The following is a 17,142-nucleotide window of genomic DNA, read 5'->3' on the forward strand; positions in this document are numbered from 1 at the left end:
AGCAGCATTTTGAACTAAGTAAAGACCATGAGACCTGAAGAGTCGAGATGAGGACATAATGGACACTTGACAGTATGCCACTGTTGCCCTGTTAATGTGTGTACTACGTTGGCATACAAAGAAAGAACAAGATCTTTCCTTAAATACACAACAGCAGACAACGTTAGGATAACTTTAATTCTTCGAAAGGTATTTCATAATGATTTTTTAATTTTAAATTTATGTTGTAACAAAAACTTTGAAATTTTAGTTATGAAATTATTGTAATTGTATTTTGAACTTGATGAATAATAATCTTTCAATTCACAAGTTGATTGATGAGCCGTAGAGAGAATAATTAAATATATGGGATGCCAGTGTCAACAAATATGAAGATGAGAGCACACATTGAATTGGGCCACGTTTCACTGTTCTAAAATTAACATTTACGATACAAACAGCAGAATAAACGTTTTCCCCTCGTTCTTAAGTAGAGAGACCTTAATTTGGTTACGATTAAAGACAACAAATATTCATACAAAGGCCGTTTAGGCCTTTAAACACTGCAAGTAAAAAGGCTCTCCCTCACAACATACCATGGGGAACTTAGCCCATGGCATATTTCTGGGTCCAGCTTCTGGCAGTTGACTCGTACTTGTTCCTGTCTGTCTTGTACATGTGGGCGATTTCAGGGACCAAAGGATCATCAGGGTTTGGGTCAGTCAACAGGGAGCAAATTGAAAGCAACACCTAAGGGCATAGGTATAGAAAGTAAACAATCTTTAGTAGCAGTTTAACATCTTCAATAAAGGAGCTATAGAATGGCTATACTTAAATAGAATATACATGACGCAATTGTATCAGCCATACTGTTATCTACTTCATAATCTCAAACATCATGCAAATCGGCAATTATATTCATAGGAGAAAGACAATTAAGATTTCAGTATTAATTCACCAGTTAAAGAGTTTACATCATCTTGTCATGTTCTTGTTAGGACATTAAAAAGAAAAAAACTATGATAAGTGATAGCATCTAGTAAAACACCAATTTTTTTAACAACGAAGTAACACATCATTAGATAGTAGTCCCAAAAGGCCTTGGTTCTTCTGAAATAGAATTTAGAGGGCTGCTTTCATCATGTAAAATTATTAAGAAACATACCTTGGAAATGGTCAGAGCAGGGCTCCACTGCTCCTTCAATATATCAAGACAAATGCTTCCGTTGCTATTAATATTTGGGTGAAATACCTTTGTCCTGAATGCAACCTGTACAATATACACAATCCATGAGCATGGATATCATGATTGAAATATATATAATATATACTAGATAAGAGTATTGATCTAAAGAACCTAAATAACCTACAGAACAAACTATAAGATTTAATCATTAATGGTTTTTAAATGCCAAATTGATTTATGATATTGAACTTATCCAACTGACTCCGCCTAAAAACGAAGAGGATCATGTGCTGTTCTATACCACATAGAAAATGTAAAGACAAGTATATTTCCCCCTTACGGCCAAAGTTATTCCTCGAGAAACTTGAGATCAACAATTAACATTTTGATTGTCAGTAAATAAGTGTTTAAGAATAAACATAGAATTGAAAACATTGAAGAAATTTTACATAATTAATTAGAACTTGATTTAATTACAAACCTTTGGTGGCTTAAAGGGATAATCCGGAGGGAAATGAATAGTGACTAGGAAAACACCTCCAGCATATGGACTGTCTGGAGGACCCATGATTGTTGCTTGCCAGTGAAACATATCCTCAGCAACAGGACCTGACACATGAGGAAATCGTGGATAAGTACACATTAATTACAAATGCCAGAAACACAAGAACTAGATTTCCTAATCCTAACATTAAGAGTACAAGATTGTATCTACCGCGCTATCAACTAGTAAACTCATCTATGATAACCAACAACAAACTTTCAACAATTCAAACCGGCTACATCATAATAATTCAAAGATTATAATAGTGCAAATAAGTTTATCTATTGGGCAACATTATTCATAGTCACCCTTCTACCAAAAAATAAAAGACATGGACATTAGGACACAGAAAAGGCTTGATTTCAAGACACTTGAATAAAAAAAATAGCTTCAAAGATTCAGATAAGAGAAAGAAAAAAAAGAAGCAAATACTCAAAAATACCAGCAATCATATAGTTTGTTAAATTTGATAAGTGATGAACCACACGCAGAAAAACAAGGCTGCAGAAATTGCAACATTAATCAGTCCCCAAGCGAACCAATTCCAAATTTCTTCATACATAGGGTAGTCACTAAAGCAAACACGTGAGCCAATACCGTTTCCATTTCTACGACTTATCAAACGGTATATTAGACAAAAAAATACACGTCAACACATGATTATATCCTATTTCGCTAAAACATAAAAGTGCTTTGACCGCAACTATGCTTTCCTCAACAATCCACGCCCACGTAGAATCCTCAATGACGAAATTACAAACACGCCCGTCGTAATAACACCTAGAGACTTTAAATATATGGAAAAAATAGCATAATCCATTCATTCACCTTTAGCATCAGAGTCAATCGTTTTAAAGACATCAACGGCTATAGTTTCCATAACGAATATATAAACATCATCGCACACAAACACGAATATAAAATTCAAACATAAACAAATCAAAACAAAACAAAAACGAGGTATGAAAATTTAAAAAAACAAAAGAATAATTAAAAATGAAGATAAAGAGCTAGAGTACCGGCGCTGCAAGAGGTAGGAGGATCCTTCTGCAGATCCTTGAGCTCCTTCAAGATCCGCTTGGAAGCCATGGCCAAAACCTAACAAAAAACACAGAATCAGCTCAGATCTGAACAGATCACACCAGATCGGGTCAGATTGAAAGCGCAGAACGCAGAAAAAACACAGATCGAAAGCAACAGTTGGTGATATCCTCTTACCGATAAAGCAAGCACAGATCCTCCTTGCGCCTTGTTTGGATTTTTGAGGAACGAACACCAACAACAACGAGAGAGGGAAAGAAGGAGAGAGAAAGTGAAATAGGAGAAAAAAAAATTGAAAGGGAAGAAAACAAAGAGGAGAAAGAAGCGTATGTGTATTTTGGAAGAAGGAAATGACTTTTTATAAATGTCTGGTGCGGCTTGGGAATCGATCCGCAACCTTTAACCCCGTCTCCGCTTTTTCTTTTTTTGATAATTATTGTTATTATTATATTATTTATTATTCGTTATCATAAACAATATTGTTATTTTTTAATTAATTTTAAAAAAATCTACTGCTAAATGCTGTAATGTATAATTATTTATTTTATTGAAATTGGGAGAGGGGTGTGTGGGACCTGGTTGGCGTTTTATGTACGAAATCCAATCCTTTTTTTCGCTGAGAGGTCAAAAAGTGGCACCCAAAATGAGCGGTCTTGAGCTTCGCCTCAGCTTCCCCTAACGCGGATTGGTTCATTGATTGGATCCCTCTGCCTCGCACGACGTCGTTTGGGTTTTATACTACATTGTGCGTTGCGTGCGACCATTACTTGTTAAAATTCCAAATGGTTCCTGAACCAATTTCGTTAATGAAATTTATATGTTTTAGGTCGAGGATTCACTAATTGGTACAATTGGAATTTCAAAAAAAAAATTTAGTGCTCCAAATTAATTTAGTGTACTTATTTTTATCTTTTTTATTTCCTACGTTCGGGTGCCTTTTTAATTTACCAGTTCCCGCCCTTGGTTTCTTCGCCTTATGACGTTGCAGCTGGTCTTTTCACCGCTTTGATTGTTCATTTGTTCCCGCTCTACGCTACTAAGGAGAACATAACGCAACCTTCTCTCTTTACTTGGCCATCTTTCATATCATGCATGTCTGTATCAACTATCAACTATCAAGTTGCTTTCCTTTTTCACTAGTTGAACCACTTGAATGTTTTGCTTTTGTTTAAGGTGTATGCTATAGTGTCTATATACATTTGTCTAATTTATTAAAAAGAGATAAAAATTAATATTTAAATTAAAAAATATAAAAATAAACAATTTTTTAATATTTAAAATTTACTACAAAAAACAATTTCGGCAATTTCGACACCAAAATTCAAGACATGGGAGAATTGGCCTTTGTTAATTGTTACTTGTTAGATTTTTTTTAAAGAGTTTAATTTTTTATGAATGCATATTAGTTGTTTTGCATTGTAATTAAATTAAGCTAAATATTTGTTTTTGTAAAATTCTTGAGTTAATGGTAATTGAGTAAAAAAATTATTCTTATGTGATAATATAATTAAATGTTGAAGTAAAGTTTACCGTGCAAAGAAAATAAATTAGCCACTGGATCACAAAATATTTTGCGTTAAATTGCATTTAAGTACACTAAATTTTAAAAGCATTGGAATGTTTATATGAATCAAATGAAGTAACTTCAAATATATTAAAGATATGATTTTTAATATATTAGCAAAATTCTAGAAGCAGTAATGATTTTAGTTTTTGGGACGTGAAAGTGAGAAAATGAGATGAAATTCAAAGCATGCAATGATCAGCCGCCCAAAAGCGCGGGGTGGCTACGTAGGAGCCAGCTGGACAACTCAGCCAGCCAGGGCACAGTTTCTTCCACGTGGGGTCCACCTCCACCCGCATCGCATTCATCTCTGATCACTCTCCACTTTCGACGCCACCACTCCCCCGACCCTCACACGCAACTTCACGATGCAGGACCTTCCCGAAAACGACGACATTCAAGATCAAGTTTCCGATCCGCTTCAACTTCAACCCGAACCGGACCCTCCAAAACCCACCAAGCTCTCAGAAGGAGACCACATCCACGTCGGTGCTCACCCTTTCATGATGGACGTCTTGCGCAAACAAGGTTCCTCTTCGTAATTTCCAATCTCACGGATTCGTTTCCCTAATCTACAAATCCTCAATGTAATTTCATATTTTTGGCAGGGGATCAAGCGGTTCTGTTTGCCGATAAGGTTTTGAAGGTCACAGGATCGGGGAAGATGAAGAGCCGCATTCTTATAGCAACCGATTTCGCGATCTACATTTTCGATCTGGAGACCAATTCGCTGAAGCGGAGGATAGCGCTTGCGGCGGTTGATAAGATATGTATGAGTGAACTGATCGACCACTTCTTCGTCGTTGTAATCCCGACGGAGTATGATTTGCTGCTTGTTAGCACTCGCAAGAGCGAAATAATCACTGCCTTTGTTGAAGCCACCATAAAAGCTTCTGATTATGAACTCGAAGTTGTTTCTTCCAATAAGTAAATTTCGAATTCGCTTTTTTGTTTTTATTATTGCTTTGCGTATGGTGAATTTTATGTAACGTGTTTCTAACCGTGATACTGGAAAATGTTTCCAATGTTGTGTAACGTATTGATGCCTTTCTTGTTTGGATTGCAACTTTGGGAGTGATTCTATTTTAGTCTCTAAGGACATTTAGAAGTTCAAGCAATTCTACATTTGGGAATTTTATGATCTGATAAAGATGAAATGATCTTTTGTTTTCGCAATTTTTTATATTTGTTTGTCATGGGTTACTTTGTTGAGCTGCATTGGCTTTTGATATGCTACTGATTGAAGTTTTACTTTACCTTGCACCACGTATAAGTATAACAAAGAGAAGGCCAGCAGGGCAATGTACTATTCCAACTGTTTCGTTGTTCTTCATCTTGGAATTATAAGATTTGGATGGTTGTCTTGATGCTTACTGAAAAAGGAAAACTCTTTCTGGTTGTAAATGAGAATGAGTTCTACTATTCTAGTAGTTTAGTTTTGTATTTAACAGTCATCCCCGATTCATATATCCTAACTCCTCTGGCATTTCATTTTGTTTTTCATTTGGTTCATGCATTTCGCACAAATATATATCCAGAATGTCCATCCCATTATCCAAATTATGTTGCCCTAAACTCGTCCAGTTTTGCCTTCACGTGCATTCTCAGTACCTGGACTTAAGAAGTTGTTAGGGACGTATTAACTGAAACCATCTTACGAAATTTTACTAACAGCAAGTTCAAAATGGGTCTACTAATTTTCATTGAGTGTTCTGTGCTGTCTGAATTTCTGTTTTATTGTTGTAAAATCTGGTGACCATTATTATATTTAGCTTTTGTGAAACTTTCTGGTTTTAAATTGTAATTTCTTTGTAGGTTTGAGTATAATGCAGCAGCTGACTTGGTGAAGGAACTCGAATTTGAAGAAGTTGAAGGTATGTAGCAAAAGAAAATCTAATTCATTTTTTCGTTTTTTGTTTGGGGAGGGGAAGGGGGTGAACAATGATGTTGATTGCGGAGTTCTTCTATGTCTCTCCTTTTTATTTATTTATTTATTTTTTCCTTCTTTTTTTCTTTGAAATTTCAGGGGGTGTGAAAACAAGAATTATGAGGAAGTGAATTGTGGTTTGCATTTTCCTTAGGATGTCTGTAAACTTAGTAGGGCATACTTACAGGTAATTAGCTTTTCCTTTCAAATGTTAATTCAACCACTCTTCTGATAGAAAAAGAATCTATATTCTGTAAGTTTTTACCTTGAAACCAGATTCAGCTGGATGTATGAAATATTGAAATGTGATTATATCAATTTTTTTACAGCTAAAAATGCAAGCATTAGCTGCTCGCCCCGCTATATCTGTTCTGCTTTTTTCTTTTACATAGACGTTGGCATTTTGGTAGTCTAGTACTACCCACTATGTTGATGTTAAATTCACCTCAGTTTTTCATATCCCCACCCCATAGCAGAGTTTTAGTTTTCATTGGCCTGATATCATCTGTGAAGTTGCAATTTGAAAACGCGGTTGATATATGCTGAAGTGAAATCTGAAGTGACTGGAAACAAAGCCTTTACAAATAGTATACACGGGGATAAAAGTAAAACTAATATTATTCGTTGTAGGATCCACTATTGAGAGATGTACCTATTCATGTTACTTTGAAAAATTCAGAATATATAACTAATAGCATAATTTTTGATACAGAATGAGCAGGCGCCTGAGTACCTTACAAGACTTATAATCAGTCCTTATGGGTGATGGTCCAAATCAGAGAACAAGGTGATTCCTCAGCCCCAAGTAAAATGGGATAAATGATAAATATTCTTTCACGTTCTCTTATTTGCATGATTTAGAGTTTTTATCACCATATCTTCGCCACTGTAAAGCTTCCATTACGTTATTACTATTAACAATTTAACACACGAAAAGAAAAATTCCCTGGCTACACGATACAATATAGAATATAATAGCCACTACCAGCTAAATCCGATAGCTTAAATCAGCACTAAATAATTATCTTACTAAATTCATAGACCCGCTTGATCAAATTCCACTTCCCCGAGTTAAGAATCAAGTTGAAACTGAAACGTTGATTGAATTACATTGTAGAAGTAAACAATTAACTATTGACCAATACCTAAAAAAGAGAGAGGAGAGGGGGGGTGGATGGAGAATCTCACTGTGGGACCGATGTAGAAGCCACCATCATGTCAACTGCATAAGTTGTTGGAGTAGAAACTTCTGATCTAGATCCAGTGGAAGGTGGATTTCCAGTGTTTACACGACGAATTTCCTCCATCATTCTCACCACCTCTGTCATTTTCGGTCTCTGATCCGGTATTCTTGAGGCACAAGCCATCCCTATTTGCAGCATCTCCACCATTTCTTCCTCTATATTTGGATACCTCAGAAGCTCCACATCAAACACCTCTGCAGTCCATTCTTCTCTGACCACAGAATTCACCCATCTAACCAAATGCATAACTTCCTCGCCTCCGGCAGCAGGTACTGGTGACTTCCCTGTCAGAAGCTCGAGTACTAGGACCCCGAAAGCATAGACATCAGATGCATGTGTTGATTTTCGGGTGTCAGTTACTTCTGGGGCACGGTATCCAGCAGCACGTGTTGCAGGTGCAGGCAATGGACTCATCAGGGTTGCCAAACCAGTGTCCGATACACAACCGTATCCTTGTGAGTTGAGGAAGATGTTTGAGGCTTTTATGTTTCCATGAACTAGTTTCCCTCCGTGTTGAGCATGGATGTGAGCAATGGCTCTTGCTGCGCCTATTGCGATTCTTAGACGGCTCTCCCAGTCTAAAGGGATTCTTCCTTCCCCTCTTTTTCCTGCATAATGTAGATGGAATATCATACTTGAGATTAGCCACTTCTCTAGGATCCAACTTTGCTATAGTGATAAAAAATATCATACTTGCCATTGAGTTACAGCAGTAATAAAATTACAATTAATTTGAGGATAAAATGTTCAGTTTTTCTTAATTACCTCAGACTTAGCTTAACAGAACAAGGCTCATGAAGTTGCACTAAACACCTAGTTTGTTAAGACAAAGGCATGGTTAAAAAGAAGAGAATTCCTGTTAAAAGACACTCCCTCCATCTCCTATTATCTGTCACTGAAGAAGACAGATAAAAAAGAATAGAGGGAATAGCTGAAAAGCAACAAACATAACCTGTTGGGAAGAATTATAGAAACTCATATCATTTAACTACAAGTTTTCAGATAAAGAGAGGATGAAAGGTTCAGCATACCATGCAACAATGCAGAAACGCTGCCTTGTTGATAGAAATCATATACTATGAGTTTCTCCTCCTTTGAGTAGTAATATGCCCTTAATGCATCCACATTGTCATGCTTAATTCTCCCCACAATTTCCATTTGCTGTTCAAATTCTCTTTTTCCAGCTGTAACCTCTTTCAACCTCTTCACCACCACTGTGGTATTCTCATCTAGAGAAGCCTTATATGTCATGCCGAATGTCCCCTTTCCTAGAATCTCAGCAGAAGCTCTCAGTAGATCCTCTAAGTCAAATGCAAGACTGCAACCTTCAAAGAACACAATCTTGTTCTTGTCCTGAGACTCTTGGCTATCAGAAGATTGCTTCTTCAGAGGAACTTCTTTTTTCTTGGACTCAACGGGTAGCTCATTTTCGTTGTTTTTCCCATACATGCACGCAATCATGAAGGCTGCAACCACAGCAAATCCAAGCACACAAGCACCAATTATGATAGCCAACAGCGTTTGCTCGCTGATCCTGATGTGTTTCTTCTTAGCTGGTTGATCATTGGGCGGTTGCAGGGGAATTGCAGGGGAAAGGGCATTTCCATAGGTAAGATTATTGTTACCAGCAAAGTCTCTAATTGGAAATCTAAGAAGGGATTTAGGAACAACACCACTAAGATTATTGTTTGCCAAATCAAGCTCTTTGAGACTAGGAATGTTGAGATCTGGTATTTCACCAGAAAGTGAATTGTTGGCAAGGATTAATGATTCAAGATGAGTCATATTCGAAATTGAAAAAGGTATGGTACCATTGAAAAAGTTGTTAGATAAATTCAATATTGTAAGACTATTCCAAACTGAGAAATTCAATGGCAGAGGGCCAGAAATCTTGTTGGATTGGAGATAGAGGCTTGTTAAGTTCTTCAGCTCAGAGAAATCATTAGGGAAAGGACCAGTTATACCATTTGAATGAAGACTCAGAATCTGAAGCGCTGAAAGTTGACCAAGAGTGTTGTTTGGGATTTGACCACTTAATCCGGCCGCTGGCAACCGGAGCGCGATAACTCTGGACCGGCCGGCGTTGCATGTTACTCCTCTCCAGCTTGTGCATACAGAAGAGTTCTCATTCCAGTTGAGATTATAAGGGTGGTTCATGTTGTGAAGGAAATCAAGCAAGGCTTGTTTATCTTCCACTGGCTCAGCTCCAACAATGAACAAAATTGATGCTGAGAAAATGAACAAGAGGCATAACTTCTTGTCCATTTTCTTGGTTTGAAGATCAACAGTTCTTTACAAGTTCCTCAAAATGTTGGCAAAATCTACATGAAAAATGAAATGATAACAATAGAGTATTAGAGAATTCAAGAGCTGCAATTGATATCTATCCAAATGTGAATCACAGACAAAGAAGTATGATGCTTATTTGAGTGTAAGCTACGCATTTCAAATATATGATCTTTTTCCTTTTTTTTTTTTTTTGCTATTTTATAATTTTGTGTTTCTTGTTAGTCAAATTAAGCTGCTCATGTTTGACATGGAATTAACATCACTAAAAGTTTTCTCTTTTCTTTCTGTTCCCCTACCCTTTGGGACTCCCTAATGACTGCAGCAAAATAGATGAAAAAAAAAAAAAAACAACTTTGGAACAAAATAAATGTTTGATTAAACCGTTGACCAAGATTGTGACATAAATATGTAAGATAAAAAAATTAAAAAAAAAAGGGAAAAAAGAATACTTACAACTCATCTCTAGATCCCAAAATTCATCAATAACAAGAAAAAGTGATGAATAAGATTTGTGGGGGTGGGGGGTTATCAAGAAAACCATACTACATGATTATATACTGGTCCATACGGTTTCAGAAGCAGTTAAAGATTTGTGGAAATCCAAGGCAATTGTATCATAGCAATGATGGTTTGTGTATTGGTAGTGATGGAAGATGAGCTGTATAAGCCTTGGAAGAACAGCAGCAGATCACATGCACAATCGAAGTAAGAGAAACTCAATTCAGTAATCATTAAGAAACCAGCACACAAATGATTATTATTTTATGCCGCATAAATAGGAGGGTGCATATGGAGGACCCATTACTCTAAGTAAACAAATATAGAACCTTATATATAGCTATATATGTGTTTTTTTTTCTATAATAGAGAGAAAATAGATTTTTTTTGTCTCTCGCTATTTGTGTGAAAGACAAAGTAATTCTTTATAATTTAAAAATATCTAATCCATTTATAATTATTTAAATAATTGGTCTAAATAATTTTTGTAAACAGTAACTTATTAATATGTCGGGGATTACTTAGACTAATTGATTGGAAATCGAATATGAATTTTCAAATTGTGAATAATTACTTTATTTTCAAATAAATGATCAGTATCAAAAAGAGTATTTTTTCTATAATAAATATTCTATAAGTAATGTTTCCTTTTTGTTTTCTAATTTCTTAAGCCTAATTTACACGTTATGTGACCATTGGGATGTTTAATTTATCAAATTCTAGGGAAAAAAATTTCAGTCAAAGAATCATCGTTCAATGGGAGGAAACATTTTTAATTAGTAATACTAATCAAAGTGGTAGGTCAGACTGGTTAGTTTGCTATAGTATTCTTCTTCGGTTTGTTTTACCAAACTACCAGTAATTAGTGTGCTTATAGTATATAAATTGAAAATATAATTGCGTTGACACTGGATGATATTGTTAATCCACCAAAAGAGAGGGATTATTTTAAATTTGTTGATGTTAGGCACAGCAAGTTGCTGCCGCCTACAAAGCTCAAGTAAAGCCACTAAATCACTAAAACTGGATCATACAACATGAAAAAATAATAATATTAAAAAATATTTCGATAAAATAAATTAGTCTCCTTTTAAAATAACAGCAAAACGATCAATCTACCTACCTAACGAAATTAATTCTCAATAACTTCTAAAAGAAAAGTTCGTTAAAGAACAAAGTGTTAATCTAAAATTTTTTAGGACTAATTTAAATATTTTAATTAATAAAAAATTGTTTGTGAATAATTTTGGAACTCTCGTAATAATGCATGGGACATGCAGACAAATTCTTCAACCTTAATAATTGGTTGGGAGAGTTAGGAGAAAAATCGAGACATATATTCAGCGATTAATTCCCAACCATTAAGGGTTACTAAACAATAAACATCCTCAAAATAATTGAATACAAATAGATGATACTCTAAAGCAATTTAATACAAAAGGATATCGAGTGTATGTTAAAGTCAATTTATCATGCCTAAATTGGTCAATGAGAGCTTCATTAGTTCATGAGAATATGATTTGAGAGCAGTTAAAAGTTAAAATGAAAAATTTACTTTACTACTAGCACGAATATATTATTATTGTTATTTTTATGACAATAATTTATATTCGACTATGCTTTTGTCCCACCAAATTGCATAAGCTCAAGTAATAAAATACAACTAATTAAAATATATTATCACTGTAACCACAAGAATGAATAGTGCTCTGATCTTTTCTATTTTTAAATAAAGGGTGTGGGCAGGGGTGGATGTTAGTTCTTGGTGATAGAAAAGTGTGCTCCTTAAAAGTCAAATAACTTTGCATGAATTGTTCCCTTGTTATCATATATTTACGAATATTAATATGTTTTAAATAATATATAATATCTAAATATAAAAAATAATAGTAATCGATAAAGGATTATTCTGGTGGAACTTTAGGCCTTGACAAATGCACGGGACTCAAAACAAGCCAAAAGAATAATGTGTAAAAATTTAAATATATATTCAATTTTTAAAAACATAAAAAATAAAAAAAATTAAAACCTTTTTTTTATTTAGTATTAAAAGAACAATTAAAAAGATCTAAAATTTTCAATTGTTTTTCTAACTACTTCTTATGAGAAGCTATCTAAAAATAATGTGATGTAAGATGCAACATATACCTTAATGACAACATTGAGTTGCATGTCTCATGCTCTCATTTGACTAAGACACCGGGAATGAGTTGGGTTTAGATTTGTCATAAGGGTTTTAATTTTTGCAACCTGTAAGAAGCATTTTCTTTTTATTTTTTGAATTTTATGTTGCATCATACTCACTTGTTCATTTTAACTAAATCAATTTGTATTATTTTTATACATATTTAATAAATAAAAAAATAAATCAACAGGCACGCCACGCCACTACCTATAGTCTTTAGTCGCTATGTTTTATAGCAATAATTACTATATTTTCGTGTATTATCACATTAATGACACGATTAGATATACTACTAGTTGGTAATTACAAACGACCATTTAAGATTTAAGGATGTCAACTAAATTTAAGACTTCTTGTAATGAATTCTCAGAATGTAATAACAGCCCTTCGTGGTTGGTGACATGAGAATCGTAACTCCACGTGGCTCCTTATGATTGGCTAGACCGAAAAGGCGCGCGAGATATCGGCAGAAAGAAACCCAACTGGGAGATCAGAGATGCATATCACGCAAACTAAAAATTGAAGAAATCGAAAAACGAGAAAATACAAGAGAAGATAAGAAGATGAGATACAGAGAGAGAGAGCGCGCATTTACTTACAGGCACAGCACATCATACATTACATAAACCCTAGCTCGAAAATATCGCGATAAATCGGAAACAAATTATTGAAATCTGCGACCTCCGATTATCTCTCCGTCGAGAAAGACCAATCTCTTTCTCTCTCACTTCGTAAGCTCCTAATTTATCGCTAATCTCATATTCTTTTCCTGAACCATGTCATCAGCATCTCTTTTCCCTTTTAATTTGCTTTAAATGTTGAATTATTCTCTGTGTCTTTTCCACCTTAAATTTTATCTTCGCAAGTGTTAAAATTCGAGATTGGATTATTAAATTTTATAAGATTTAGTACATTTTTATAGGAAGAGTCAATGAAGATTTTTAATTAAGTTTGATTTGATTATTAATTACATTACATTGTTCCATCTGGTAACATGTTTGATTTAATGCTTTAAGATGGAAAGGAAGATTTACAATATGTTATGGAGCTCTATTGTGTATCTTTTGAGGAAGTTCACTAATGCACTGAGTTCATAATTCAATTTTGTTGTTGCTTTCCTTATTGAATGCTCATGATCCATTATATGTGCTGTGTTTCTAATGAGATTCTTCTTTTGTTTTGTATTGTTTGGTCATCTTTTCATGCAGGGTTTTCATACATCCAGAAGAGCTACTGCATCCTAAGTAAGCTCAGTTTCTGATTTTCATTCTATCTATTTGTTGAAATGTAATGGATGCTGATAGTATCATTAGTGAAGCTAGGATTATAGGAACATGGTTATCAAACTCTCGAGTTAATTGGTAAATTCGTAACAAATTTACAAGTTTAGATCCCGTTATATCTACCTTATGAATTTACATAAATATTTATTTATTATTTATGTATACAGTGAACCACGGTTACATAGTACTCGTAGACAACCCTACTCTTAGTTTCTTTGATGTTTGATGTAAATGAAGTACTTTTTTTTTTATATTGTATAAATGAAGTACTTTAAGCAGAAAGGAAGAAAGAACATTTCGGCATATATACTGTATTGAATCTTTTTTTCCCCTCTTAAAATTACCTTGTAGTGGTTCGAGAAAAAGATGTCTGTTGGGAATATGCAGATAAATTAGATGGAAACAAAGTCAGGTGCAAATTCTGCCAGAGAGTTCTTAATGGTGGTATTAGTAGGTTGAAGCATCATTTGTCTAGATTTCCAAGTAAAGGGGTAAATCCATGTAGCAAGGTCAGAGATGATGTTACAGATAGAGTAAGGGCTATAATAGCAACAAAGGAAGAAGTCAAAGAAACTTCAAGTGTGAAGAAGCAGAAACTAGCGCTAGCAGTAGCAGAGGTTAAGTCTCCCAGTACTATGTCCGCAAATAAAGCTCTTACATCTATGGATGCACCATCCTCTGCTGTGAAGATTTTCCCTACTAGCAATCCTTTGACGCCATCCTCTGCAAACAACCAAGAAAATGCAGAGAGAAGCATTGCCCTGTTCTTTTTTGAGAATAAGCTAGACTTCAGCGTTGCGCGATCTTCATCCTATCAATTGATGATTGATGCAATTGCGAAGTGTGGTCCTGGATTTACAGGTCCATCAGCTGAAGTCCTGAAAACAACATGGTTGGAACGGATAAAATCAGAAGTGGGCTTACAGTCGAAAGATGTTGAGAAAGAGTGGGCGACCACAGGTTGTACCATTATTGCAGATACATGGACTGATTATAAGTCCAAGGCCATGATTAATTTCTTAGTCTCATCACCATCCAGGACATTTTTCCACAAAACTGTGGATGCCTCTGCATATTTCAAGAATACAAAATGGCTTGCCGATCTTTTTGATTCTGTAATTCAAGAGTTTGGCTCAGACAATGTTGTGCAGATCATCATGGATAGTAGTTTTAACTACACTGGCATTGCTAATCATATTGTGCAGAACTATGGAACTATATTTGTATCTCCTTGTGCTTCTCAGTGTTTGAATCTAATATTGGAGGACTTCTCCAAGGTAGATTGGGTTACTAGATGTATTTTACAAGCACAAACCATATCAAAGTTAATATACAACAATGCCTCATTGCTTGATCTTATGAAGAAGTTCAGTGGAGGCCAGGAACTTATTAGGACTGGGATCACGAAATCTGTATCAACTTTCCTGTCTTTACAGTCTATGTTGAAGCTAAGAACAAGATTGAAGCTTATGTTCCACAGCCCTGAATATGCCTCAAACACTTCATATGCAAACAAGCCACAGACTCACTCTTGTATTACAATTGCTGAAGATGGTGATTTCTGGAGGACAGTTGAAGAGTGTGTGGCTATCTCTGAACCTTTTTTGAAAGTTTTGAGGGAAGTATCGGAAGGGAAACCAACTGTAGGTTCAATATATGAATTAATGACCAGGGCAAAGGAATCAATTAGAACATATTACATAATGGATGAGAACAAATGCAAGACATTCTTAGATATAGTAGACAAAAAGTGGCGTGACCAACTGCATTCTCCTCTACATGCAGCTGCAGCCTTTTTGAACCCCAGTATCCAATACAATCCTGAAATAAAGTTCCTTTCCTCGATAAAAGAAGACTTCTATAAGGTTCTGGAGAAATTACTTCCCGTGCCAGATATGAGGCGTGATATCACCAATCAAATCTATACTTTTACAAAGGCTCATGGGATGTTTGGTTGTAGCCTAGCAAAGGAGGCAAGAAGCACAGTTGCTCCATGTAAGTTCTGCCCACTGAACCATTTTGTTTCAAAGGGAGCCAATTTTGTTTCTTTTATTTTTTTTCTCCTTCTATCTGTTCTTTTTTAAGCTGCATAATTTTCCCACCTGCAAATTTGATAGAGAGGAGGGTATAAGGGCTGATTAAGGATTAAACTTTGGATAAAGAAAATCATGTGTTTTAGGGGTTAAATTTGCCCCAAATTTCCTCCAATTCTAGCAGGTTTTCATCTTTTCATTTGGGAATACTAGCCTTGTTAAGTTTTGAAAAAAAAAATGCAGTTTTTCACTTTTTTGTGTTCATTGACAGTGAAAAGTTCTATGATTTGTCTAGGATTAATTGCCTGAAGTTTGCCTGGTGTGTATATCTACAAAGCTACTAAGCCTAACTTGAAACAAAATATGGATTTTTCATACATGCCTAGTTTTATTGAGTGCTAGACCCTGTAAATTGTTGGCTCTCAGGGTCTTAACTACTGTGATTTATATGCTGAAGCAGCATCAATGCTGTGTTTCCCAGTCTGATGCTTTACCTTTGGCGATGGATAAATCATGATTTCTTTTATCTGCAAATTCTTTGCTTATTCATTGTAGGGCTTTGGTGGGAACAATATGGCGACTCTGCCCCCGGGTTGCAACGGGTTGCCATTAGAATACTAAGCCAAGTCTGTAGTACCTTCTCTTTTCAGAGGCAGTGGAGCACGTTCCGGAAGATTCACTCGGAGAAGAGGAACAAGATTGATAGAGAAACATTGAATGACCTTGTTTACATAAACTACAATCTCAAGTTGGCAAGGCAGATGAAAGCAAAGTCTTCAGAAGTTGATCTGCTTCAAGTTGATGATATTGACATGACTTCTGAGTGGGTGGAGGAGAATGAAACTGCAAGTCCAACTCAGTGGTTGGATCGTTTCGGTTCAGCCTTGGATGGCAGTGATCTTAATACAAGACAGTTTGGTTCTTCCATATTTGGAGCAAATGACCCCATATTTGGGCTGTAGCATATTTTGTAGCCATGTAGGAATTGCAATGTATATGTATATTTCAAGTGATATGAATGTGAAGACATGGCTAATAGTCAATTAGCTCGCCATTTCTCGCCATGTAGGATAAGTAATTAATGTATTGTTATTGTTATATTAAGATATACAAGTCAAACTTGCTTCACCTGTGTTTTGTGAGTTGCAAAATGTAGAAATTATCAAGCCTTAGGCTGACAGGGGCAACTCTTAGTAAAAATAGAATTTTAGTTTTGATGCGATTTTCATTTTAATTTATTTATACAGCCTTGTTGGCCAGTGCTTAATTATACCTAGTGATTAGAAATTGTGTAAGCAATCTAAAAAGTTAGAAGATATTTTTTTATAATTCAAAAGTCAAAAAAAAAAAAAAAGAAAAGAGACACTCT

General features: G+C 35.2%; 4 protein-coding genes across 5 annotated transcripts; 2 read left to right on the forward strand and 2 right to left on the reverse strand.

Moving 5' to 3' along the window:
• Positions 1-369: 369 nt before the first annotated feature.
• On the reverse strand, positions 370-3,105 carry LOC107460609 (ubiquitin-conjugating enzyme E2 10). Its single transcript, XM_016078989.3, has 5 exons — positions 2,928-3,105; positions 2,729-2,807; positions 1,647-1,774; positions 1,145-1,249; positions 370-729 (listed from the first exon to the last, which is right to left on the reverse strand). Exons 2-5 carry the CDS (start codon positions 2,796-2,798, stop codon positions 586-588), a joined length of 447 nt encoding a protein of 148 aa, XP_015934475.1. The 5' UTR covers positions 2,799-2,807; positions 2,928-3,105; the 3' UTR covers positions 370-585.
• Positions 3,106-4,531: 1,426 nt separating this feature from the next.
• On the forward strand, positions 4,532-6,577 carry LOC107460641 (uncharacterized). Its single transcript, XM_016079034.3, has 4 exons — positions 4,532-4,842; positions 4,923-5,241; positions 6,130-6,188; positions 6,341-6,577. Exons 1-4 carry the CDS (start codon positions 4,683-4,685, stop codon positions 6,370-6,372), a joined length of 570 nt encoding a protein of 189 aa, XP_015934520.1. The 5' UTR covers positions 4,532-4,682; the 3' UTR covers positions 6,373-6,577.
• A 543-nt stretch (positions 6,578-7,120) lies between these two features.
• Positions 7,121-10,530, reverse strand: LOC107460622 (probable inactive receptor kinase At4g23740). Its single transcript, XM_016079009.3, has 3 exons — positions 10,228-10,530; positions 8,517-9,806; positions 7,121-8,093 (listed from the first exon to the last, which is right to left on the reverse strand). The coding sequence occupies exons 2-3, from the start codon at positions 9,748-9,750 to the stop codon at positions 7,426-7,428; spliced, it is 1,902 nt and encodes a 633-aa protein (XP_015934495.1). The 5' UTR covers positions 9,751-9,806; positions 10,228-10,530; the 3' UTR covers positions 7,121-7,425.
• Positions 10,531-12,930: 2,400 nt separating this feature from the next.
• Positions 12,931-16,901, forward strand: LOC107460619 (uncharacterized). Of its 2 annotated transcripts, XM_016079007.3 has the most exons (4): positions 12,931-13,188; positions 13,666-13,701; positions 14,092-15,735; positions 16,329-16,901. In XM_016079007.3, coding segments are annotated over exons 2-4 (2,052 nt in total). In that variant the 5' UTR covers positions 12,931-13,188; positions 13,666-13,700; the 3' UTR covers positions 16,736-16,901. The 2 variants fall into 2 exon arrangements, with proteins under 2 accessions (XP_015934493.1, XP_015934491.1); XM_016079005.3 differs by lacking the exon at positions 12,931-13,188 and having other exon boundaries at positions 13,306-13,701.
• The last annotated feature ends 241 nt before the right edge of the window (positions 16,902-17,142 follow it).

The sequence above is a fragment of the Arachis duranensis genome, chromosome 8 (assembly GCF_000817695.3).
Source record: "Arachis duranensis cultivar V14167 chromosome 8, aradu.V14167.gnm2.J7QH, whole genome shotgun sequence".
Lineage (NCBI taxonomy): Eukaryota > Viridiplantae > Streptophyta > Magnoliopsida > Fabales > Fabaceae > Arachis > Arachis duranensis.